Source organism: Mustela lutreola, chromosome 9 (genome assembly GCF_030435805.1).
Source record: "Mustela lutreola isolate mMusLut2 chromosome 9, mMusLut2.pri, whole genome shotgun sequence".
Taxonomy (NCBI): Eukaryota; Metazoa; Chordata; class Mammalia; order Carnivora; family Mustelidae; genus Mustela; species Mustela lutreola.
The window spans coordinates 38,832,830-38,858,443 of NC_081298.1; the positions used below are offsets into that span (position 1 = coordinate 38,832,830).

At 34.7% G+C, this 25,614-nt stretch overlaps 1 protein-coding gene across 2 annotated transcripts in view; it reads right to left on the reverse strand.

Moving 5' to 3' along the window:
- ESF1 (ESF1 nucleolar pre-rRNA processing protein homolog) overlaps window positions 1-25,614 on the reverse strand; it is a 62,163-nt gene that overhangs the window by 27,490 nt on the left and 9,059 nt on the right. For both annotated transcript variants that reach the window (XM_059134059.1, XM_059134060.1), the window contains exons 5-9: window positions 25,492-25,592; window positions 24,446-24,598; window positions 22,188-22,302; window positions 20,397-20,544; window positions 14,615-14,776 (exon numbers count right to left, since the gene is read on the reverse strand). In XM_059134059.1, the coding sequence (XP_058990042.1) occupies window positions 14,615-14,776; window positions 20,397-20,544; window positions 22,188-22,302; window positions 24,446-24,598; window positions 25,492-25,592 (679 nt within the window). The remainder of the gene's footprint in view (window positions 1-14,614; window positions 14,777-20,396; window positions 20,545-22,187; window positions 22,303-24,445; window positions 24,599-25,491; window positions 25,593-25,614) is intronic.

Genomic DNA, 25,614 nt, shown 5'->3' on the forward strand with positions numbered 1-25,614 from the left:
TCTATATATTCCTAGGTGAGAAGTCCCAAGAATATTCACGAAGACATTGTAACAGCAATACTTTAATAACTGCAACAGAGCAGACTTGATATATCTAAAATGGAATTCTGTCTAATAGTGAAAATTAATAGAACATATCCTTACATACTGATAAGGATAACTTTCAAAAATATAATGTTAGTAACAAAAAACAAGCAGCAGAAGAATATAGAGAAGATACTTTTTATAATGATCAAAATTAACAAGACTGTTTAGGGATATTATGTATATGTGGTAAAATGATTATACAGAAGAAGAGAATGATTAACATGAAATACAGTTTAAATTTTCTCTAGTAGAGAAAGGGAGAGAGTGCAACTGGGGAGTCTCATAGGTGACTGCAAGCATTGGTAAAGTTCTTTCTTAAGCTGAGTGTACAGGTGTTCATTTTATTATTTTTCTTTAAACTGTATAACTCACTGTTTTTGCCTTTTTTAATCTTTTGTTGTCTACCCCCCCACAGTAAAGCATTAAAAAAAGAAAAAGAAAAAGAAAAAAAAGAGTGCTTACTTCTTTGACAACTGTATGCAAAAATGGCTTTCACCTGCCTTTTCTCATTTACTCCCCATCCAAATAATGAAAAACTTGAACCCAGATTTTCTGATAGCAAGCCCTCTATCCTCTTTTAATAATCACAGTAAACTATTAATGCTATTCCAAATTTCACTGTAAGCAGGTCCCAATCTATATACTGTATTGAAAAACCCACCTATAAATTGGTGGCTTGAAACTAAGTTTGTTTTCTTCCCTGGAAGAGTTTCTGACCACAGAAGCTATTAATATGTAAGGACAATTTGAGGCTGGGATCCAACCAAAATGGAATTTCTAAGTCCATTAAAGAAAAAACTTTATAAGAATAAAAGGAAATGAAAAATATATCAACCTCCCTAGCATTTCAATATTTAACAACTTTTCAAGCTAGATTTTTCTATTTTCTTCCACATTTACTGGAGTTTTATGTAAGTAAACTATACATTCTGACTACTTTAAGAAGATGTCACAAATAACTATTAGGAGAGCAATAGACTGCCAACCTTCTTCCTATTCTGGTAGATTAAAAATAAGATTTATATAGGACACTTATAAATGATAAGATTTATATAGGATAAGATTTATATAGGAAATGGAGGAGGCAACCAGAGAAGGAAATCACCCTGAGGGTTCCAGTTGGGCTAAGAGCTAACGGGATCAACATATTGGTTGGGAATCCCTGACAGACTATCATTCAAGGTTTACTTTTTCAACTTTTCCAGTATTTGTAATTAACCCAGAGTTAATTCATGGGCAATATCCTCTATTGCAACATTAAAAAAATTATAGAATGAGAGTAATATAGAATGAAAGTAACATTAATACTTAGGACTTCAATATTTCCACAGCTTGTCTTGTAAGTAAGTATTGTTTCTATTCTTGGGAATTCTCTGGTGACAGAATCTATTGAGGAAATCTGTAACAAGCCAAGCAGTCTTAGGTCCCAAGATAGAATCTTAGAATACCAACTATTAACATGTATGCCCCCAGAAGCCTGCAGTGTTCAACACTGGCAAAATGTTTTGCCTTTTCTGTTTGTTTGTTAACCTCCAGAACAGCTTATTAGTCACAAGACAGCCCTCTCTGACACTGTCACACAGGTGACACTGGCTGGAGACCAAAGTGTTCCCATACCCTGAGAAGTCTGTAATAGCACATACTGGTCCGTCCCTGATAAGTGCTTAGTTTTTTTTATAAAATTTATCCAAATTCTCAAGTAAAACTCACTGAACGTCTTTGTGTGTCTTTGTGCACACAACAGTAAACACATGCAGATTGAGAAAAGCACGAAATGAAGACACTGGACCCAAATTCAATTAGTAATCCAGGGAAAATACTCTAACGGGTACAGAAGTCAGACACATCAAGGTTTGAATTACAGTTCTTCTAGCTCCTAGCTGTATGATCTTTTTTTTTTTTTTTAAAGATTTTACTTATTTATTTGACAGACAGGGATTATAAGTAGGCAGAGAGGCAGGCAGAGAAAGGAGGAAGCAGGCTCCCTGGTGAGCAGAGAGCCCGATGTGCGACTCGACCCCAGGACCCTGGGATCATGACCTGAGCCGAAGGTAGAGGCTTTAACCCACTGAGCCACCCAGGCGCCCCTCCTAGTTGTGTGATCTTGAGTAAATCTATCCTTCAGTTTTTTCTTCTGTACAGTGGCTTAATAACGACTTTACAAAATTGTTGAAGAATTTAACGTAAATTTTTTGCAAAGCACAGAGCACAGTTTCTGATAGAGCACAGGCATCTGATAGGTGCAAATGTCTCCTCTCACCCCTAATGAGCATTTTAAAATGTATTTCTTCTGGATCAAAATTATGCATCCAAATAAACTGCTTTAAAAATATTTTAAAATCTCCTTCTACTTCTACAGAGGGGAGCAATGGGAATCTAAAATGAAATGTATTTTATGACAATCTAAGCTGAAATGCTTAGGAAAATCTTGGTTAAGTCCTTTGCACACAGAATTCCCTATTTTACACAAGCCAATTCTTAGGGAAGTATATGCTTTCAAAGTATATGTTCCAACTTATCACTAAGGCATATTATACCAAAACACCAAAGGGAACTCACCCAAGTCAAATTACTAGCACTCACCTTTTGGCATACATAGGATCAGGCTCTTCTAAGCTATGCCAAATAATTTTACAGATATAGGTTTTCCATGTCACTGAGTGAGTAGGGTAAGCTAAGGATCTATCTCTTGACAGTTCATTTGATGAGTGCTATCCCACCCACCCTCAATGAAGATTATTCTAACGGAGGAAAGTACCCCTACAACCTCTTTCTAATATGTTACATCAGGAAAACAATATCAATGTGAAATGAATAACACAGAGTCCTTCCCACGTGAAGTCGGCAGATTTGGCCTGCCTAGCCACCAGTTCAAGCCACAGACATTTTACTGGCTTTATCTTGGACCTCATAACTGAAAATTATCATTGCATTATAGTCAGTGAACATTTGTTTACAATGGTCTAACCAAAAGGGCACTGAGAAAGACTGGCAAATGTTTCAGAAAACAAGGATATGGCATATGGTCTCCCAGTGGGATTAAGTTTTGCATCAAATCAAAGATCTGCAGAAAGTACTTATGCCCTTTCCTTATGTGGCTACAAAACTTGAACCTACTGTAGAAGCTAGATTTGATTTTGTGTAAAATGTTACCAGCACTTTTTTTTTCTTAAATTTTATTTATTTATTTGACAGACAGAGATCACAAGTAGGCAGAGAGGCAGGCAGAGAGAGATGGGGAAGCAGGCTTCCTGCTGAGCAGAAAACCCCGATGTGGGGCTCGATTCCAGGACCCCAGAATCACGACCCAAGCCGAAGGCAAAGGCTTTAACCCACTGAGTCACTCAGGTGCCCCCTTTTTCTTTTCTTAAATTTAAACCTATTATCTGTAATTTATTTATTTGGGAAAGAGAGAGAGACAGAAAGAACGTACATATGCAGGAACAGGGGGAGGGGCAAAGGGAGACAATCTTCAAGCAGACTCCATGAGGAGTGTGGAGCCCAATGAAGTGCTCAATCTCATGAACCTTGAGATCATGACCTGAGCTGATACTGAGAGTTGGACACCTAACCAGCTGAGCCACTTAGGCACCCCTGTTATCAGCATTTCTGAGGCACCTTGATAAATTAAAAAATGTTTCTCAGTTAGCACCATAAATTAAGAGAACTATTTCAAGATATATGATAAGAGACACAAAGATGTTCTATTAGGGATTTATGCTAAGAAAATCCAATATAAAGTTATGTTATCCACATGGCAAAACATTAGAAACAGCCTAAAACATATCAGGGAAGTATTCCATAATTTATAAATCAGAAACACAATGGAATGTGATGCAGGCATAATGATTATAAAGATTATTTAGAAACATGTAAAAATAATTATGAGAAATGAAATTTAAAAAGGAGAACTCAAAATGGGGGTCTATTCAATTATGTCCGCTTGGTTGGTTTTTTTTTTTAAATAATTTTTTAAAAATTTTTATTTATATATTTGATAGCGAGAGTAAGATAGCAAAAGAGGCAACACAAGCAGGAGGAGTAGGAGAGGGAGAAGTAGGCTTCCTGCTGAGCAGGGAGCAAATGTGGGACTCAATCCCAGGACCCTGGGATCATGACCCGAGGAGAAGGCAGACGCTTAACGACTGAGTCACCCAGGTACCTCTCAATTATGTCTGCTTGCAGAAAAGGTAATAATGTACAGTTAGGTAATGTATAGTTAAAATATGAAAGTAACCCAAGTGACCATCAATGGATAAATGGATAAGCAACATGTGGTGTGTGTATTATTCAGATTTGAAAAAGGACGGAAATTCTGAATGTTACAACATGGATGAACCTTGAAGACATTACACTAACTGAAGTAAGCCAATCACAAAAAAATAAATACTGTATGATTCCACTTAAAAGGTACTTAGTGTGGTCAAAATCATAGATACAGAAAGTTGAATGGTGGTTGCCAGGGGCAAGGGAAAGGGGTTACTGTTTAATGGATATAGATTCAGTTTTGCAAAGATGAAAAGCAGTTCTGGAGATAATGGCGGTAATGGTTGCACAGCAACATAAATATACTTAACACCGCTGAACTGTGCACACTTAAAAAAATGCTTAGGATGATAAATGTATATGTATTTTATTGCAACAAAAAAATCGGGAAAAAAATTAATGTGTTCAAGTAGTAACTTAAGATCGTACGATTTTCAGGTTTTTGGAAAAAAAGAATAATGAAAGTGCTGAAAGTAAGTAGTCTGAGTGGATTCTGTCAAAATAACATATGGAACATGTGTGAGAAAAATGATGGTTTGCTAGCCAGGCAGTTAGCATATAGAATGATGATGTGGGACAACCTCAAATAGAAGTTCTGCTTTAAAGACCAAAGAATTCACAACTTCAAACAAATCAGCATAGCTGTGGGCTGTGGGAAAATAATACATGAAACAAGCTCACTCTTCTTGAACTGACTTCAGGCAGATTATAAATCTATGGCAAAGGCGAAAAAAAAGTACTACTGTCTGGAAATAGTGGCTACAGATGCAAATGGTACAACTGATGTGACGTATGGGCAGAGAAGGAAGAACTGATTAAAAAAATCATCCTAGATGTTAGCAACCATCCTAAGACAGCAGACCAATTAATCTGAAACTTCAAAACATATGGGGATTTTACACTTTCTGACACTATGACTGGGATAAAAATATCCTAAATTTTTGCATTGGATCTTTTTTTAACAGTCTTAATATTATTAAGAGAGAAAATAAATTTTAAAATAATCCAGGAAATTTGGAAACATTTTCTACCAACTCTATGGAGAGAATGTGCTAGCATTATTTTCAGATAACCTTGGCTGCTTTTTGTTTTCATTACACATTCCACAAATGATTCAAAAGAATTTCTTTTGCACAGTAAAAAGTTTCAGCTTATTACCTTACAAAAGCCTAATAGCCAACCTATTAACTAGATGATTCAAGGAAGGAGCACACACCTAAGTTTTAAAGTTCTAGCCACTTCCCAGCTGTGTACAAGATAGGAGAGTGCACTGTAAACTCACTTCCATCCCATCATCAAAATACAAAGCATAGTGCAAATTCTTTAGCTTATTTTAAAATTCAGGTTTTCTATTTAATGGTCTCCTCTCTCCATGCAACTCAAAATTTAAACAGCCTGTTACTTTAAAATCTTACCAAAAAAACATTTTTGTGAATGTATTTCAAATATATTTCAAATATATCCATAAGGTGGATACCTTGACAATAAATGGAAATATTGATATAGCCAAAAGTAAACAGTAAACAGGTTTTGAGATGTCTGAATATTAAATGTTTGAAACTGGGCTGCCTACCAGAAAGAATACCCTACTGATTCAAAAGCGTTTTCCTTCTGTATAGAAAATAAATAATACTATGGCCATAGATACCTGTCATTAATGTGCCTCTGTGTTTAAGCTTCCCAGTGGGACACTAAACAGAGGAATGAAGGTGGAATAAAAGGGAAAAAAGGAAGGACAAAGGACAAAGCAAATAACAGAATAAACATAAAATTACAACTATAAAGAGTGGAAGAAAGAGTAAGTTGAGTAAGGAAGAGCTGCAACTGTACCTCCTGCCTCACTGAACTGGCTTAGACAGCAAAAAGGAGTCCTTGCTGCTTCTCTTCTAGCTTCCATGTCTCCTTTGAAAAAGCATCCTATAGCTCTAGGTTCCTGACAAGAACTCCCTCAAGACATTCACAGTCTCACTACCATTAGGCGCCTGAATGGCTCAGTCAGTTAAGCATCTGCCTTTGGCTCAGGCCATGATCTCTGGCTCCTGGGATTAAGCCCCACATTAGGTTCCTTGCTCAGCGGGGAGCATACTTCTCCCACTCCCCACCCCCCACTCATGTGCTCTCACTAATAAATAAATAAATCTTTAAACAAAAATAAATAAAGCTTTAAGACCACCAGCACTAATCTCATCATGCCCTTTATCCCTATTTAAAACTGTCACAAGAAGTCTACAACTTCCAAATTATTTTTCTAATAACGTGGTAAACATTCCCATTTCTCACCCTTCCTTCTAGCAGTCAGTCATAGACACAGTCATTAATATTCATCAATAGAATTCTCTTCATTCACCTGTTAGTCTAAGTCTCACTGAAACCTGGTTCTCCTCTGGGGCCTATACTCCTATATTCTTTTTAGGTGGTTAATTTTTCTCTCCCATAGTTAGTCTTCCTTACTTCTCACTGCCACCTTCAGTCTACTGGCTGGCCCTTCTCCCTAAAGCCCCCGACTGTGAATATCACGTTATGAGGCCATACCACCTAAAATCTCTTCTTATTGAGATATCTAATGACCATAGTCTCTTCTCTCATTTCTTAAAGAACTAAGCCCTTGGCTCACTGCTACTCTTTCTGATACTAGTCCTGTCATAATTCCTGGTGACTGCAATATCTACACAGACAATCCTTCTAACACCGTGGGCCTCCCAGTTCACTGACCTCCTCTTCTCCTATCACGCTGCACTCCATCTCATCTTAGAAACTTACTACTAGAATCGTAACTAGATCATGTCATAACCCAAAACTGCAGTCCCAATCATAACCTTAGCTTCAAGTATCCTATTCTTCAAACACTAGCTACCATCTTTCCATTTTATTCTAATATCCCAAGGCTAACAAGGCTAATCTTAGGTCTTACAGGGACCTACAATCCATCAGTCCTCTCATCTCTTCCCCATTCCTCACTCTCAATGTGCCCTCATTTTCCTCCTAACTCAACACAGATACCTTGGTACATTATTACGAACAAGCCCTTGCATATAACCTTCAATCCCCTTGCCCCTCTCTTGCTTGGTCATACTTGACAAATCTTCTACACTGATTTAATCCAACTCTCTCCTTACTCCCTGACTGTACATCATTAAATGTGGCTGAAGAAAAACACAATTATGTTGATTCATCTAACTTTACAAGAGTAAGAACTTCAAGTCCACTCTTATTGCTGCTCAGTAATACTATTAAATTTCCCTCTTCACCACTTCTTAAACAACTATTTCATATCTTTTTTTTTTTTTTTTTTACATCTCTATCTCCTCCCCCATTCCTGCTCTCAGCTGATGACCTTCCTGTTTCACTAACACAAGCAAATAGAAGAGTACTGCAAGCTCTCACTGCCATTTTTCTACATTATCCTGTGACCATATTCTTTGGGTTCTATCCTGTTACAATGGATGAAATGTCCATGTGCATGAACCAAAAGCCACTTCCTCCACTTGCATAAAAATATTCCTACTCCTTTTGCCTAATTTAGAACAGTTATCTGCATTATGATTTCTTCCTATTGCTGGTGGATCACTCCCAGAAGCATGCTGTTATTTTCCCCATATGAAAGAAAAATGCTTTCTTGATCTCATTTCCTCCTCCAGTTTCTTTTCCATTCCTCTGTGACCCATTACAAGAAAATGCCTCAAAATCTGTCAATCCATTAGTGCATGGTAACTTAAGAAAGGAGTGGATGCTAACTAATAAATGTAGAAGAAATGACAGAAAGTCAGTATTTTGCAATGAATGGTATAACAACTTGACTCAAGCAAGGATCATCAAAGAATGCCAATGGCGTGAGCTAAATTGTTGGGAAACAGACAACCCCACTCACTAATTAACTCACCAATTACCCAAAACAAAATGTGTCTTTAAGGTAAAAATGAGTCAGATACCTCCTTAACTGAGTGAGCAAAGTTAAAAGTGAAAATAGTGGTACAAACTGACATCGGGGACCTCATGATGTAAGGCAACAGGAAATATACAATATCATATGGAGAATTCTTGCCCAAAACTCATTATTGGAATTAACTGTAAAGAAACAATCAGACAAATCCAGATTGTAGATATTCTATAAGCAACTATAGTAGACACTTTAAAACTGACACTGGACCATGACAGAACTATAAAGAGAATTATTAGAATGAGTAAAATATCTATTATTGTATCAATACTAAATCCCCTTAGTGTGGTAACAGCACTGCAATCCTGTAGATGACTGTCTTTGTTTTGGGGAGTTACATGTTGAAGTACTTTTTACGGATGCAGTGTCACAATGCCTGCAACTTCTGAGCATTCAAATATTTAAAAAAGGGAGTTGTCTATACTTATTCTCTCCAATTCCACTCCTCATTCTCTCTTGATCCCACATTAATCTTATCCCTTCTATTCCTTCAAAACAGCTCAAAATCACTGTTGATCTCCACACCAATTATTCTTAGTCTGTATTTTACTGCCCATCTTCTCATTAAAATGCTTTCTTCACACCTGGATGTCTGCATACCCTACAGCACTGAATTTCCTGCTGTGGTTTTGGTAGTTTCTTCCCAGCCCTTTGGATAATGTATGTTTTACTCAACTTGTAAATGCTGGAGTGTTCCAGGGATCAGTTTTTGAACCTCTTTTCTTTTCTACCTATATTCATTCTTTTGGTGTTCTTCACTTTGAGAGACCTAGACAATGAAGGTCCCCAAATTTAGATCTCCAGTTCTGACCTCTTTCCTAAACGCTTAATTATATATCCGAATGTCTCCTTGACATGCCTATTTTGATATCTAATAGGCATCTTAAATTAACATGTGTCCAAAAGAGAATTTCTGAGGTTCCTTTGCAAACCTATTCTACCCATGATGGTCATTATCTTAAGAATATGACAATAGCCTTGTGACTGATTTCCTTATTTTGTCCTTACCTCCTACCATAATCTACTCTCAAGACAGCAGCCAGGGTGATCCTGTTAAAAAATAATTCAGATCAGCTCAAACCTCCAGTGGCTTATCATTTAACTCAGAGAAAAAGTTCAAGCCCTTAAAATAACCTAAAAGACCTTCATGATTTGGCTTTATGTTATCACTCTAACCTCATCAGTTATTCTTTCTTCCACTCACTCACTCCCACCACACTGTTCTCTCTCTGCTATTCCTTAAACAGGATAAGCTACAGTTTCAGGACTGTGTATTTACTATTTCCTCTGCTCTTACACTCTTCTCTGCATCTCTCACTTCCTGACCTCTACTAGTTTCTAGTCAAATATTTTTTTTATTAGACTCGTCGGTCTCCCCTTCAATTGAACGTAAGATTTATGAGGTCAAGAATTTTGTTCACAAAGTGTCTAGAATAGTTCCTGGCATTACTAGGTGCCTGATAAGTATTTAAAGGAAGGTTGGGTCCTGAAGGATATTAAGGAAAAAAAAAAAAAAAAAAAAAAGACCAGATACTCTTTCACCAGCATCTATTAAACCAAAGATAGCTAGTCTTTCATATCTAGTCTCTCTTAAGATTATAAACAAAGAAACATGTCATTATTCATATTCTGGATGGAATTTCAAAGATATTATTTATATGTATCTTGTATTAGCTACAAAAAATTGTTAGCGTGAACTATTAACATAAGAGAAGTTATTTAACATATGAGATAAAACTGAATATCCTTTATTTGTAGGTATAAATAAATAAATTCCCTAATGAGGCACATTCACTGATGAAGGCCCAATGTACATCACCTTATCTATTTATCAAAGTCAGCCAGCCAGGGTATCTTTTCAGCAACACACTGAGATGGAAAATATTATTCTACAAACATCAAAATACTGAATTAGGACTTTATTTAAAAATGTTATAATTCGAGGCACCTGGGTGTCTCAGGGAACTAGAATATCAACAGAAAGGCTAGTTTGTTATACATCTATATACCTATTATCTGCCTCCTTTAATATTCTACCTTTAAGGAGTTAAACTCCTGATGTTACTATAGCATATAACCCAACGTAAAAAGATAAGTTTAAATAGTCTGAACTAAAATTCCTTTTAAAAATCCAACCAAACCAAAGCATATTCCAAAACAAGTGTTAGTGATTAGGATACTTATTTTTCTGAAGAGCTTAATATTTTGGAAATGAAGCCACAGAGAAACCAATGAATGATGTAGTATAATCTCATACTGACCCTTTGTGGTTTACTGAAGTATAGCATTGTAAAAAGTCCCAAGGTTCAGGATAATTGTTATAGGGAACATACATTCTGTCAGACACAAATCCACCAAAATACACATAGGACATGAATTATACTCTAACTTATTAGGTACCTTTATAAACATCTCAGATTCAGCAAGAAAGGTATTAATCAGTGCCACTTTCCTAACAGAGATCCTGAAAGATTAGCTCATTTACGTCATTTAACGTGTAGTATACAACAGACCTGTAACATTATGCACATACATGCACATACATAGTTGTGTTCATGTATATACCAAAGATCCACAGATAGCGATACCCTAACTGAGGCCTTCAAAAATACTATGGTTGAAGACTTACAAAATGCACTATGTAGCAGAATATCAATTTTCCTCCATTCAATTAGCAGTAAAAAAAAAAAAAAAAAAAAAAACATTCCCAATTAAGTCCATGAAACTGGCACTTCTACCTATTGTTGAAGGCATTATAAGCTAGTACAACCCTTTTGGAAAGCAACTTGGCACTAATATCAAGACACAAAAAGTATTCATGCTTTCTCCTAGTAATTCCATTTCTGGGAAGCTATCCTATAATAATAATTCAAAATATGGAAAAAGCTATAGATTATTTATAACATCCTAGATGCTTGACATCTGAGATTTAACATTTGAGGTTTTAACACTGGTAGTTTTAACAGCTTGTGAGAGAACCACAGGTTGATCCACAGCATATGTCAAGTTGCTATGTGAATGAGGAAGTCACATAACTAACTACTGAGTGAGCCTGACTGCCAGCATTAGCTTTTCCCTGTGGTCTGACTGCTCTCTATAGGCACAGACATTTCTGAAACAGAGAAGGGAGAGGATGGCCAACTTAAAAAAAAAAAAAAATGCTTAAAAGTAAAAAGGCCCTAAAATAGCAAGTCAATTACTTAGCCAGTGATGAATGTGAAGAGTCTAAGAAAATACAGTTATTTTGGGGTGTCAGGGTGGCTCTGTGGGTTAAGCCTCTGCCTTCAGCTCAGATCATGATCCCAGGGTCCTAGGATCAAGCCCCACATTGGGTTCTCTGCTCAGGGGGTATCCTGCTTCCCCCTGACCCCTGTGTGCTGATCTGCCTACTTGTAATCTCTGTCAAATAAATAAAATCTTTAAAAAGATGGGACGCCTGGGTGGCTCAGTTGGTTAAGCAGCTGCCTTCGGCTCAGGTCATGATCCCAGCGTCCTGGGATCAAGTCCCACATCGGGCTCCTTGCTCAGCAGGGAGCCTGCTTCTCCCTCTGCCTCTACCTGCCATTCTGTCTGCCTGTGCTCGCTCTCTCCCCCTCTCTCTCTGATAAATAAATAAAATCTTTAAAAAAAAAAAAAAAAAAAGAAAAGAAAATACTGATATTTGTGGGTTTGAGATCGTTAATGGCTTTTAGTCACATTTCTTCCCAACAGCCATAAGTGTATGGCAATGAAAGTTTAGAAATATGATTAAGTATTCAACAACAGAGAAATGATAAATCAATCCAACTAATCATTCAGTGGCTAAATTAGGGTAGTGGAATTATAGATGATAATTTTTCATTTTCAAAATATTTTCTGTGACAATATTGTATCTGGAAATTAAAGTCAAAGATAAAAAATGTACTGCTAAATAGAAAAGGGAACAGTTCACAATTCATTTCAGGAATGACACCAAAAACTAAGGACACCGCAAGAAACAAAAACTATAAACAAATACTCTTCATTTTACACAGGTGCAAAAATCTTTAACAAAATATTACTATATCGAATCCAGGAACATATAAAAAATGTAGTATACCACTACCAAGTGAGGTTTAACCCAGGAAAACTGTACTGCTTATATCTTCCAGTTATAAATACAAGTATAACTATCACTTTATATTTTCCATATATAACTGTATTACCATAGACAAAGGTCTGACCTGGTTCACTTGACAAAGCTGAAATATTTGTTACAAAACTCAATTCACTCGGTCCAGTGAATACTTCAATTTAAGTGTTCATTTAAGGGACACTTGGGTGTTAGTTAGTTAGTTAGTTGGGTATCTGCCTTCGGCTGAGGTCATTATCCCAGGGTCCTGAGATCCAGCCCTGCATCTCTGAGGTTCTCTGCTCAGTGGGGAGCCTGCTTCTTTCTCTCCCTCTGCCTGCTATTCCCCTGCTTGTGCTCTCTCTGTCAAATGAATAAAATCTTTTTTTTTTAAACTTTTATTTAAATTATCTTCATTTGGGGGCACCTGGGTGGCTGAGTCAGTTAGGGTCCGACTCTTGGTTTTGGCTCAGGTCGTAGTCATGGGATTGAGCCCTGCTAGGGCTTTGTGTTCAGCAGAGAGTCTGCTTAAGGTTTTTGCTCTCCCTCTTCATCTCCCTCTCTATGTGTCAGCACACACGTGCACTCTCTCTCTCTCTCTCTCTCTAAAATAAATAAATAAATAAATCTTTAAAAAAAAATCTTAATTCATTGAGCTCATTCTAAGATTAAACTGCAGTTATAACCTATTTGACTTAAAAAAAAAAAAAAAAAGAATTCAACATTCCTTGGAACCATAAAGAACTTCAAGTAAAATATGGCTTCACAAATATCCCTAGGTGATATGGTAATATCACTATATTGAAAGACTTACAGAAAATGGCATCCAACCACTTAAAGTAGCATCTTTGATTTTTTGCTGGACAATTCTAATGATGAAGAGAACTCCTCTTTATATTACGCTACACTCTATTTTCCTTTAAATTTGATTTACTAGCAAAAATACTGATTTCTGAAGTATTAAGAGTAATGAAGTCTTCATTAATACATTCATTCTGCAAGTACTTGAAAATAATTAGTAAGTCACTTTTTAGACTTTCCATCTCCAGGCTAACTGAGTTCTCCCAACCATTGTTCAGATGATAACACTACTAGATTTCATTTTTTTCTCACCACCACTTCTTGCAAAAGACAAACATTTAAAAGAAATGGTCTACAACACAGTACCACCTTCCTACAGGAATATGCAGGGGATGAGTCCACTCTAGGAAATTTATAACAAGTCAATCAACTCTCAAATATCAAAATACGCCCACAAATAAAAATCTTATGCAAACATTTTTTTCCCAGTGAATAAACATACTAGTTGTAAAAAAAGATATAACTGAATATAGAACACTTAATTTTTAGCAATGATATTCTTACAAGTTGTTAGTATTCTTTCATCTGGAGATGAATTATGGCAAAAGAACTGAATCTTGGTCAAAAATTCTACCTAGCTTTAAACGATATACATGTATGTTGTACACTGGAAATGAATGTAACACCATATATTATCTATACTGAAATTTTAAAAAAAGATATACATGTATGTAAACAGCAGTAATCTCCAAAACCAATACTGGTTCCAAGGGTACATGCTGCTTTGCTCAGGTTGCTAAAAAAATGGGTATGCTAGAAAACAATCCTCATATATAGTAGCTTTTTTCTTTGCTTAGCTTTGACATGGTTTTAATTAGTATTGTACCACTTTAAAAAAAGTTTGTGGAGTCCTTCAAGGCAGTTATAAAAATCACTTACGATGCTGTATTTCTTTGACTCTTCACAGCAAAACTGAGATGGAAAACTATGTATTACATATTTTGAGCTAGTGAAACCTTGGTAATTAAGGATTAGTAGGAGTTATGGGAGAAAAGTTCACTTATGAATTACGCATTTTAAAAAGACGTTTAACGATCTTAGAATGCATGGTGCCTGGATTCAAGTCTGTATATACTGAACATACTGGAACCAAACGTAGGCAAGTTCTACCTTCGTAAGTACACAGAAATAATCTGTAGTTAGTAAATCAAAGAAACCAATCAAGAATAAACTGGCAAGAGTCCTTAAGGGAATTAAATGATGTATGCAATTACCATGTTAACTTCCTCACCAAAATATTCCCGGCAAATAAGATTTTTTTTTTAGGCTTTTGTTTCAAAGAGTTAATATTCTTTTCCTTCATATCTAAAATGCACTCAACATCTTGAAATGAAGAAAAATAAGTGAACATTTAATGAATATCTAATTCTTACCTGGAACCCACTTAATTTCCATTTCCATATCATTTTCTTTGCCTTTCTTTTCTTTTTCTTGAATAACCTGCAAGAGCTGCCTGTATTTAGCAATTTGTTCTTCATCATCCTTCTGACTTTTCTTTGTTTTCCCCTCTTCTTCCACACTGACTTTATCATCACCTAGTAAAAAAATAAATTTAATACACAGAATAATTGACTTTTAAATCCAGTATTTAAATTTCAGTCACTACAGTACCTTCTAAAAGTTGTCGTCAGATAAAATGCAACAACAGAATACCAAAATCAGATAAACATTTTTTAAAAAAAGATTTTATTTATTTATTTGGCAGAGAAAGAGATATCGAGAGAGGGAACAGAAGCAGGGGGAATAGGAGAGGGAGAGGCAGGCCTCCTGCTGCAGGGAGCCCAATGTGGGGCTCAATCCCAGGACTCTGGGATCATGACCCAAACTGAACCGAAGGCAGACACTTAACAACCGAGCCACCCAGGCGGGCGCCCCTCAGACAAACTTAATATTAAATGAATTAGATGAAAGCATTTGGTGTTGTTTATAGTAAAAATCAACTGCAATGTAAGTTAGCCCTGTCTAAGTAGGATATTGGGACTCTCCCTTTTTATTAAAATTCATGTTTCAGAATAATTTACTAAATATGCAACATCCTTGGACTGTCTCTTCCCTATAAACAAGACAGGGGAAGCAGCATTTTATCCCTCTTTATGTCTTCCATCACCTGCACACTGGCTTTAAAATGTTATGGTCACTAAAAGGAGGCTGAATATTGTTGGGATGCATTTGGTACATGGATTTAACTATTTATGCTCAAGAGGCAGATAAAGGAAGCTCCATTAAATCGAAAACAAACAATTATGAATCTTTTCCATTTGAAGGTGAATAAAAGTATGCTTACTCTCAGGATGTCATTAATACACTGAGAATAAAAGTGAATAAATTAGAAATTAATTCAACTAATATCCCTGTGTGGAAAAATATCCACATTTCCATTTCCTAATTTTATAAAAAATAATCAGAATACAAAGGAACAATATAAAATTCATGGCCAACAAATACTGAAGAAAACTAATACGTGAAAAGTTTGTTTGTTCTGTATTTCCACTGTAATTTTCCAAGTCAAAAACATAAATTGAGAACCTGGGTTTTAATGCAAAACATACAGACTTATTGAACTGACTAAACGTCCCTGGTAGAGGAAAATTTAGAAGCAACATAATGAAGACCCTCTCCTCTATAAGCTATGGCTAACTGGTCACTAAAAATGTCTAACACCATTAAGCACTTAGCTGTCAAACATCAATATTAAGATTGTCCTCACATCTTAAAAAAGGTGAAATGGAAAAAGCATGGTTAAATAAATGTTTTCATAGTTTTTTTTCTCTAAATGAATAAAAAAATAGTCCAGGACATTCTTTCCATCCTATCACACTTTTATATTTTCACTCAAACAGCTGAAATTCATTTTTTTCCTGTTTGTGCTTTGTGCCACAAAAATAATGTTGGATGGAATTCTGTCATGTATCCCATAATTCAATGGATAAAACATCAGGAACACATTAATAAAATGGCAATGTATTTCTTTCTATTAAAAGCTTACTTCTGAAAACATAATTAGAAGCAAGCTCCTTCCAGGTTGAAATTTTAGTGGTAAGTCTCTGATGGCCTACTTTAAATTGATTTTTTCCAGTACTAAAATTTTACTTTCTGAAGCTCTAAAATGTGGGATAACTCATGTATATCTGTTTTTTTCCATTTCAAAGACAATAATTTAAAAAAAAAAAAAAGACAATAATTTGTGCAAGCCTTACTACTATATAAGGAATGAAAAAAAGATCCAATGGTTGGAAGCCTTGCAACGATCTTTTATAAACACTGGGAACATCTACTAACTTCAACACATTCAAATATTCTAATGTATCTATCAGAGCCACTAAATTATAGATTAAAGTAAGCTGGCAATCAATTAAAATACTGAAGAAAAATGCACGCTTTTAAAACTTAATGAGTAGTATATGTCAAACAAAAAGCTATTAATTCTTAAAGTTTTAGAAATAAAAATATTTGATATGGGATAGTATGCTAAGCACTTTATCAACATTAACTCAATCTTTCCAACCTGAGCCAGGTACTATTATTATCCTCATTTCATAGCTATGGAAAGAAAAGCACAAGGGCTTAGGAAACGTAATCTATATAACTCTATTATGTAGTAAACTCAGGCTTTGAAACCAGAGGGCCCAAGATCTTAAGAATATACTGACAAATTAATACATTTTTGTCCAAATGCCAATAATGTCATTTTAAAATCTGTATCAGTATCAAAGAAAACTGTTAACATACAACCACTCTCCCCAAGTATACATGTTCTCTTCTTTCCTTTAATCTAGAGCTAATGAAGAAAAACTAACCAGAATTTTCAGAAAGCGCTAAATGACCACATAAGCATTATGCATAAAAAGAATATATAAATAAGTAAGTATATATATTTCAAAGACTATCTGAAAAAGGGCTTAGCTCTTCTGGGCACACTAGAAATAAAATGGTCACTCAATTGTTTGGAAAGCCAAAACATTAACAAGCAACAGCCACTGAGGCCTTAAAATAAATGAGAAGGCTTTTGTGCCCATAACTACTCCTGCAAATCATACTTTTTCAAAAAGACTATTAAATACCTAAGAAATTATGTGGTTTTATTAATATGAGATGTCTGAACAAAGAAACTAGAATGATTAAGCATGATTTTCCATTCCATGTGTAGAGCATAGTTCAAGAGTAGCACTTTATGAAAAACTCAGAAAATGAAGCAGTGTCTCCAGTAGTTTAAAGAAACGATGACAGGCCAATCACAGGACCTAAGAAAGTTAAGAATTAGTGGTCCTATGTTAATACTAAAAAAGAATTTTATATAATTTGATGTTCAGGTCCCAAAAATAACACATATAAAATACCAAAACCAAAAGACAGCTATGAAAAATATTAAGCTATAAATAAAAGCAAGAATATTCATGACTGCTAATTTAAAATACTTATGCTTAACATTTATGGTATTCGTTATCAGCACTAAACCTCTTAACACAATTTTGCATGACTGGGAATTCTATCAGATAAATAAATGAAGATGTGAATATATCAGGGAGACAAAGACATCAACAATTACAATTAAGCAACCATTTCCAAACAGAGCCATACTACATACAGGAAAAAAGATTTTTTTTTTTTGGTTCTATTTTTTAAAAATGAGTTATTTTAAGCAAATAGATTAAGCAATTACAATTAAGCAACCATTTCCAAACAGAGCCATACTACATACAGGAAAAAAGATTTTTTTTTGGTTCTATTTTTTAAAAATGAGTTATTTTAAGCAAATAGCACATACAATTAGAAAATATGCTATTGAACATTTCAATCATCAAAACAAAATTTTTAATAAAACATAGATAATTTGAGAACTTCTGTTTCTATTCATGGCAAGCTAGACACTTCAGACCAATCTTTTCACCAAGCATATCAAGTCAGATGAAATATTTTTAAAATCTTCAAGGAGTTTATAAAAAGAAAAAAAAACCTTCAAAGAACTGATAAATTAGTAAAAAATTACTGACTCAAAATCAAGAAGGGAGTACCAGGGAGTTGATCCTATATTCAATATTTATTTTTTTCCTGAGAACATTTACTGATCCACAGAAGAAACAGCTATAAAACTAAAAACTGTAAAAACTATAAAACTAAACTAGTTTTGGCAGCCTGGCAGGGCCAAGAGGACAAATGTTATCAGAAAAGAGAAGACAACTACTATGTCCACCTTAAGCAAGGACCCAGAAGGATGAACAATTAGGGTAGAAGCCAACCAGAAATAAACCAGCCTTCATGAAGACTTGCATCACCCACAAAGTCCCAGGAACCTGAAGCCTTAAACCTTTGGAGTAATGTAGTCCTAGAATGACCAGAGTAAATGAAAGTTCTGTCTGATCAGATATTCATCTCAACTATCAAATTAGCACAAAAAGTTAACCATGTATACAAATAAACAAAGGAGAAATATCTTGTAAAGTAACAAAAAATGAACCCCAAAAGACTTAAAATACTGAAATTATCACACATGGACTACAAAAACATGCTTATACCATTTACAGAGATAAGGATTGAAAATATCTGCATGAATAAAAAATTATAAAAAGTGTTATTGCTGATTTGAAAAATAGCCAAACAGGACTTAACAAAAAGGAAGAATATAATAACCAAAATTAGGAACTCAATGGATAGGTCTATCAACAGATTTAACACTGCTGAAAAGCAAATTAATGAACTGAAAGATAGGTCAAAAGAAAATATCCAGAACACAGCGGAGAGACAACAGATTAAGAAATCTGTGACAGTAGCAAGATGGAAGTCATACTGGAAAGAAATAATATATATACTTACTTGGAATCCCAGGACAGGTTAGAAGAAATATGTAATTAGATAATGACTGAGAAAATTCCAAAACTGATGAAAGATGCCATGACACAAATGCAAGAAACCCAACAGCCCCCAAGCACACAAATAAAAAGAAATCTATCGTAGTAAAACTGCAGAAAGACCAAAAAAAAATTTAAATGCAGTCAAAAGAAAAAAGAAAATTCAGATAATCTTCAAAGCCTGAAAAAAAGACAACCAACTTCTCAAAAACACAGTGAAACTACAAGTCTGTAGGATATTATCATCAGTGTGGGGATGGAGAGGACTTCCTACCTATAATTTTTTTGCGTGTGGAAGTATCTTTCACAAATGAAAGCAAAATAAGGATATTTTTATACTAAAACTCAAGAGAGTTTGACACCAGCAAATACTACCAGAACTTATCAAGGATATACATAAGGTAGAATGAAAATGATCCTAGATATAAGTGTGAGATTTAAGAAAGTAGAAGAAATGTGGGTAAATGGAAATAAGGCCAATTTAAATATTAACAGCTCATAGGACTTACAAAAAACCAGAATTACAATACATAGGATAGGATGAGAGTTGTTTTAAGATTCCCTGTATTATTTAGGAGGGTAAAAATATTAATTACAAAATTTCTTAACAAATTAAAAACGCAAGTCACAATTTCTAGGATAATCACTAAATGGACAGAAACAGTTTACCCTCTAAACTACTCGAAGAGAAATGAATATAAAAATATTCAATCAACTGGGGCACCTGAGTGGCACAGTTTGTTAAGGATCCAGCTCTCAGTTTTGGCTCAGGTCATGATCTCAGGCCTATGATAAGTCTGCTTGGGATTCTCTCTCCCTCTCCCTCTGTCCCTCCCACTTGTGTACTCTATCTAAAATAAATAAATAAATCATAAAAAAAAATTATCTGTCAATCCAAAAGAAGCACTTAGTTAAAAAAAAAAAAGAAAAAGAAGGAGGGGTAATAGTGCATTTTACTAGTTTGTTAAGAGACTGCAAAACTATATGAATTAGGACAAATGTAAAAGGCCAGGTTTTTTTTGTTTGGTACAGTTTTAAACAAAATGTTCATAGTTAAAGAAATCCAGGCTAAAAAAATACCTCTAAATAAAAAATTTCAAATACTATCTGCAGGTATACATGGAAGTATGCTTTGCAGACAGCTTAAGAATTAGCTTGACCCTCCCTTTTAAACTACCACCAAAGACATATTTCCATATTTATAAGATGCTATAAGTAAATAATACACAAATTCTTTTTTGAAAGCAAGTCTAGATTAGGCACAGTCTAAATGCTTACAAATGTAAAATATCAAAAGATTACTAAGTACCCTGTAGCTCCTCTTCTATCTCTTCTTCATCCTCACTAGAGGAAGCTAAGTAGGCTTGAAAATCCATGTCCAAAAGCTCTTCCTTTTTAAACTTCCTGTTGAGTGTTGTAATTCTTTCATGATCAGTCTCATCCCACGTGATCTCCACCTTTCACCAATAAAACAAACATAAAAACAGAAGTGTCAGTAACTCTTACTCACAGAATATTTACCACTACTGTGGATGTAAGCTAAAAAAGACATGCTAAAACAAATAATTAATGACACGCATAACAAAGTATTTTACTTATGAAAGAGGAACCATATCCATTAACCTGTACCTTTTCCTTCCTAACTCTCTGCTATATGCAAGCTATTCTAATATTAGGAGTAAAAATTCAACTAATTGTAGGGAAAAGAAATAAAATGCACAGTGAAAAAGTTAACATTATGAATCAACAAAAACATGTTTTTCACCTGGAATTCTAAGTTTTTCAGGAGGTCTACAAACTACACGAAATCCATTCATAAAGCTTTCAACAGAATTTCAGTAGGGTCCCTTTTCCAAAAAAGATTAAGAGCCACTGATAAGAAAGGCATGTACTGGTTGGAAGTACGGCAAACCCTCATGACACAGAAATTCATCTATAGCATGACTGGTTTGGCTCCTGTCCTCCATGCTGCCCCCATTCTCAGACAGGGTCTTGTCAGAAGTTTTAGCTTCATCACAGGGTAGGTCCCCTACCCTTGTTTTTTTTTTTCCCTCAGTCTAATCTCCTCAGATAAGGACAACAAAATGGGCACCAATTAACAAAGGGAATCTTTAAGACAGCTGTCATTACCTTAGAAGTTCTGATTAGTCAGTCATATTATCTCTATTCTGATAATTTGTCAGAGTGATAACCATAAAACTGCTGCTGGAATTGGATGTCTATATGTGGTTGGTATGGCCAAACCCTAGAATTCCAGAATGGCTGTCTGGACAGACTTGCCTCGGTCATTTTTCAGTCTTGAAAATAACCTGGCCCTATATTTTATGTTACTGAAGCTTTTAAACGTCATTTATTGCATAACAGTGGGGTTTTCCCATACTCAGTAACTAAACAAGGCCAAACAGTACCCAACATAGTATGCAGGTGACAGATATGGTAGCTTTCTCTACCACCAGCCTATTCTCAGAAGAGCACAGTGGTCTGTCACAGAAAAAGCAATGGGAAACCTGTGTGGTTCCTGCAGAATCTATCCGTGAGCAGAAGGTTTATGGTGGGGGTGGGGAAAAGGAGAAGAGAAGGTAGGCAGCTAAGTAACAAATTAATTCAAAAGAAATCTTCTGGCTTTTCATTACTAAGCAATAATGTGATATCTAATAGTCCTGAATTATTCTACTTCAATTGTTTTTTATAATTTTAGATCGTATCTGCAGAAAAAAATGTGTTCCTATTTAAAATTTCCACTGGTTTTAACTGTGATTTGAGGTTATTTGTTACCTCCTTCTCCCTCCTCAGGATACTAATAACTGACATATTACTTATTAAAGAATTTAACTGAATAAGAATATATGGGAAAGAGAGAGGAAAAAAGAAACATTTGCAGGTTTTGACTCAAGCTTAAAAGGATAACAAAAATCTGAAAATAGGTTCAAACAGATGTGGTAGATAAAAATGCAAATATTCTTGTGTCTCACTTCTATTTGTATTTGTGCATTAAAATTTTGAATACCTCCCATTTCTGAAGATGCTGTAAGTAAATAATACACAAATTCTTTTTTGAAAGCAAGAGTCCAGCTATATATTTTTAAAAGTTAAGAGATACCGTTGATGTTCCCATTGCAGCAGATGTGAAATATTTTGGTTTATATGCTGTTAAATCCACTTCTGAGGCTACGTCCTTGGGCTCATCATCAAAAGTAGTATCATCTGGTATAAACCTAAGAAGCAAAGAAAAAATAAATTTATTTAAACATATGCTGTAGTGATAAACAACCAGAGTTTAGGTTCTCTTCTAATTAGTTATAGTTTATATATGCATACCGTAAGTTTCTATAGAACACATATGTAGATGGGGCAAACTATGTTACAAATAACCTTGGCACAAAATTTCTGAAATTCATGAACTATGAATCTCTAATTCCACTAAATTTGAGTGAAATCTGTGGGCAGAAGCCCTGTGCTGGGAGTCAGTTAATATGAGTCAGGTGCAAACGCACATGGGTCCCTCATGTTTCAAAAAGACCTAGACTCCTGCACAGTCTTCATTTGCTATATGATACACTGAATATCAAATAGAATTAGTAGTAGATAAGTGTTCTAAATGTAAAGTATCAGACACATAAGGTGTCATTGAAAATAAGAAAAACGTTTAAGGTTGATTCTTTATGACTAAAAAATCCTCAAAATCTTATCTTTCAAAGATAATTTGTAATTATTTTCACAAGTAATTAGCTGTTAGACGTAAATTAACCACTGTAATTGTCTGACAATGCTTAGGCATCAGGCTAAAACATAGGGTGAAAAACCCTATGGTTAATATATTAGGTTTTGTAATTTATATAAGGAGATTTTGGTTCCATACACACAAAAGGCATATGCTCCATTATCCACCAAAAATTATTCTAGGGGAAAGAAACAGGTAATTAAGGCTCATTAGGTTTACAAAATATCCTTCTCCAGCAATACTTTTACAAAGACTAGAAGAAGAAAATCTGAAATCAATATTTTTAAGTGTTATTAATATGCATGCATTTATATTTTGGGGGAGATGAAACAAAGTTTCTAGATAATTGGATGGTAGCAGAAAACTCAACTTTCTTTTCTGATATTATGTTTAACAAAATAAAACAGGGAATGCGATTTTTTTCCATGCTCATTGATCTTATTTTCTAGGCCTGCCAGAGCTTATTCTAACTATCCTTATTCTATCCTTATTCCAAAAAGGAAACAGAACAAAATGATTCTGAAAAGAACATGTTAACATGAATTCACGAAACCCAAGGAGTTTGACATTCTAACAAATGTTTGGTACCTACTATTTAAACACTCAAAACAAGCACCTCCTATTGAAATTGTTAAAAGAAGAGAAAGAAACACTTGTCTGATGAGATAAGCCCTTCTTGTTATAAAGGCCAATGTACTAAAATCTTACCTTAAATTATCAATTCAAAAACTTTTATTTGTATTTTTATACCAGTCCAAATGCCTTTGAAATATGAAAGCCAGGGACTATGAAATGATGCATTTTTTTTTCAGAAATATTTCATTTTTAGAACAAAGCCTCTCACAAACCTGGAAACAAAGAACTGATTTCTCCAAGTGTCACAGGAGAATGATTTACTGAGCTCAAAAACACTAGGCTAATGAAAAAATGTTATAGTAGTTCAGATTCCCGTTTCCTCAGAACTGACATTTACCACCATTTAAGGTTTTTCAGCTTTGGGCCAGTGAAACCTGCACATAGGGCGAAAATAATGCCCAAGTCTGAAGAGAAAGCCAGTAACACCATCCTTTCACTGAGCATTTAGAGCAGCACCATCCAATGGAACTTTCTGTGATGATAGCAATGTCCTGTATCTGCTCTGTCCAACATATGGCCAGTAAGTACTTCAAATGTGTCTAGTGATGAAGCAAATAAATAAATTTAAAATTTTTTAAAATTTTAACTAAATAGATATGACTAGTAACTATTATATTAGCAGAGTTCTAGAGGAACCAGTTTATTAGGAAATGCCTTTGCCCCGCCTTGGTGCCTTTTTTCAGAGTTAATTCACCTGGCTCCTAGTTCTAAAAGAGGGTTGCAAAGAAATATCACCGCATATAAGCCATTATCCTAAAAACATTGCCAATATATTGGAAATTTAGGATATAAATGTGGAGTAACTCACACACAACACTTTAAAATTTTCTCATTTTAGTTTTCTTTGTTAAGAGAGTGATGTTCCATAGGACAGAGTTCACCTAAAGCAAAAAAATCCTCTTACAATATGGAACAACAGAAAATACTACCAATCTAATATCCTACTTCCTACAATAATATTATGACACAAGATAAAATTGGCAAGACACATACTGGATTACCTTAAATCTATGAATGAACAACTACTTTCGAATTCCAGGCCATCACAATCCTCATAAATTTTACCAGCTGTTTCAGGAGAATCACAGTCTACTACTGCATAATAGTATTTGAGTCGTTTGAATTGATAATCTCTCAATTTTTCTCTAGAAGTCCTAAAAGGTAGAAAACTCATTAAGCTTACTTATTCAGGAACACAAATACCTACCTTCCTTTAAAAAATAAATGTGATTACTTCAAGAAAAACACATTACAACCTGGCCTTCATCCCAATCCATCTTTCCTTCAATTCTACCTTTATAGGCATTAGATATTTAAGATCAATTTATTATTCTGATAATATTTTGATTGAAACTTAGTATCCAGAAAAGGAGCATGTGAGAATCACATATGCTTACTCTTAATTTTAATTCTTGAATAGTCTTTTTTGTTTTGCTACCACCTATAGTCTCTCAAGTAAAACTCCTGAACAAGATCACTGTATTATAAAATATGATAGGAAAACATTAGGTCTAAGTACAAAGAAATTCCTAATCTTGAAAATTTTTACTCCATATTTATGTGTTTTCAAGTCTAAATGGTTATAAGTTTAATTTCATTGAACTACAACATTCTCCTTGAGGGTCTTCATTGGCTGTTCTGCCACTCATCTATTTAACTACCATTTTTATTACGTGCACAAATAGCTCCACCTAGTGGTTTAAAAACTACCTTAAATTTTTTTCTATACATTACGATGATAAAAACTTATTCCAGGAAAACAGCAAAACTTACTAAGAGCAAAGAGGTTGAGAACCTTAAATCAGTCTAATCATGAAATGTTTTTCAAAATTTCAATAATTGTTTTGGTGAATATAGAAATATGAATATACACACAAAAGGTTGTTGAAATAGTGTGCCACTTCTGATAGACTTTAATCTGCTTGCAACTTGTTTTAAATTATAAAAGGCAGGCACAACATATACTTTAGTCCCATTAAAGTGACCAGAATTCTGAGTTAGTGACATGAATTTAGATTTAGTTTTATTTTCTGTAAAAGGTTAATACCAATCCTTTTCAGGAGCATCTTCAGGAATACTTAATAACTCTACTGGTCCTTGAACTTGCTCTTCCTTCATCCTCTCCTTTCCGAACTCCGAAGGATATATCTAGACACACAAAAAATAAGAT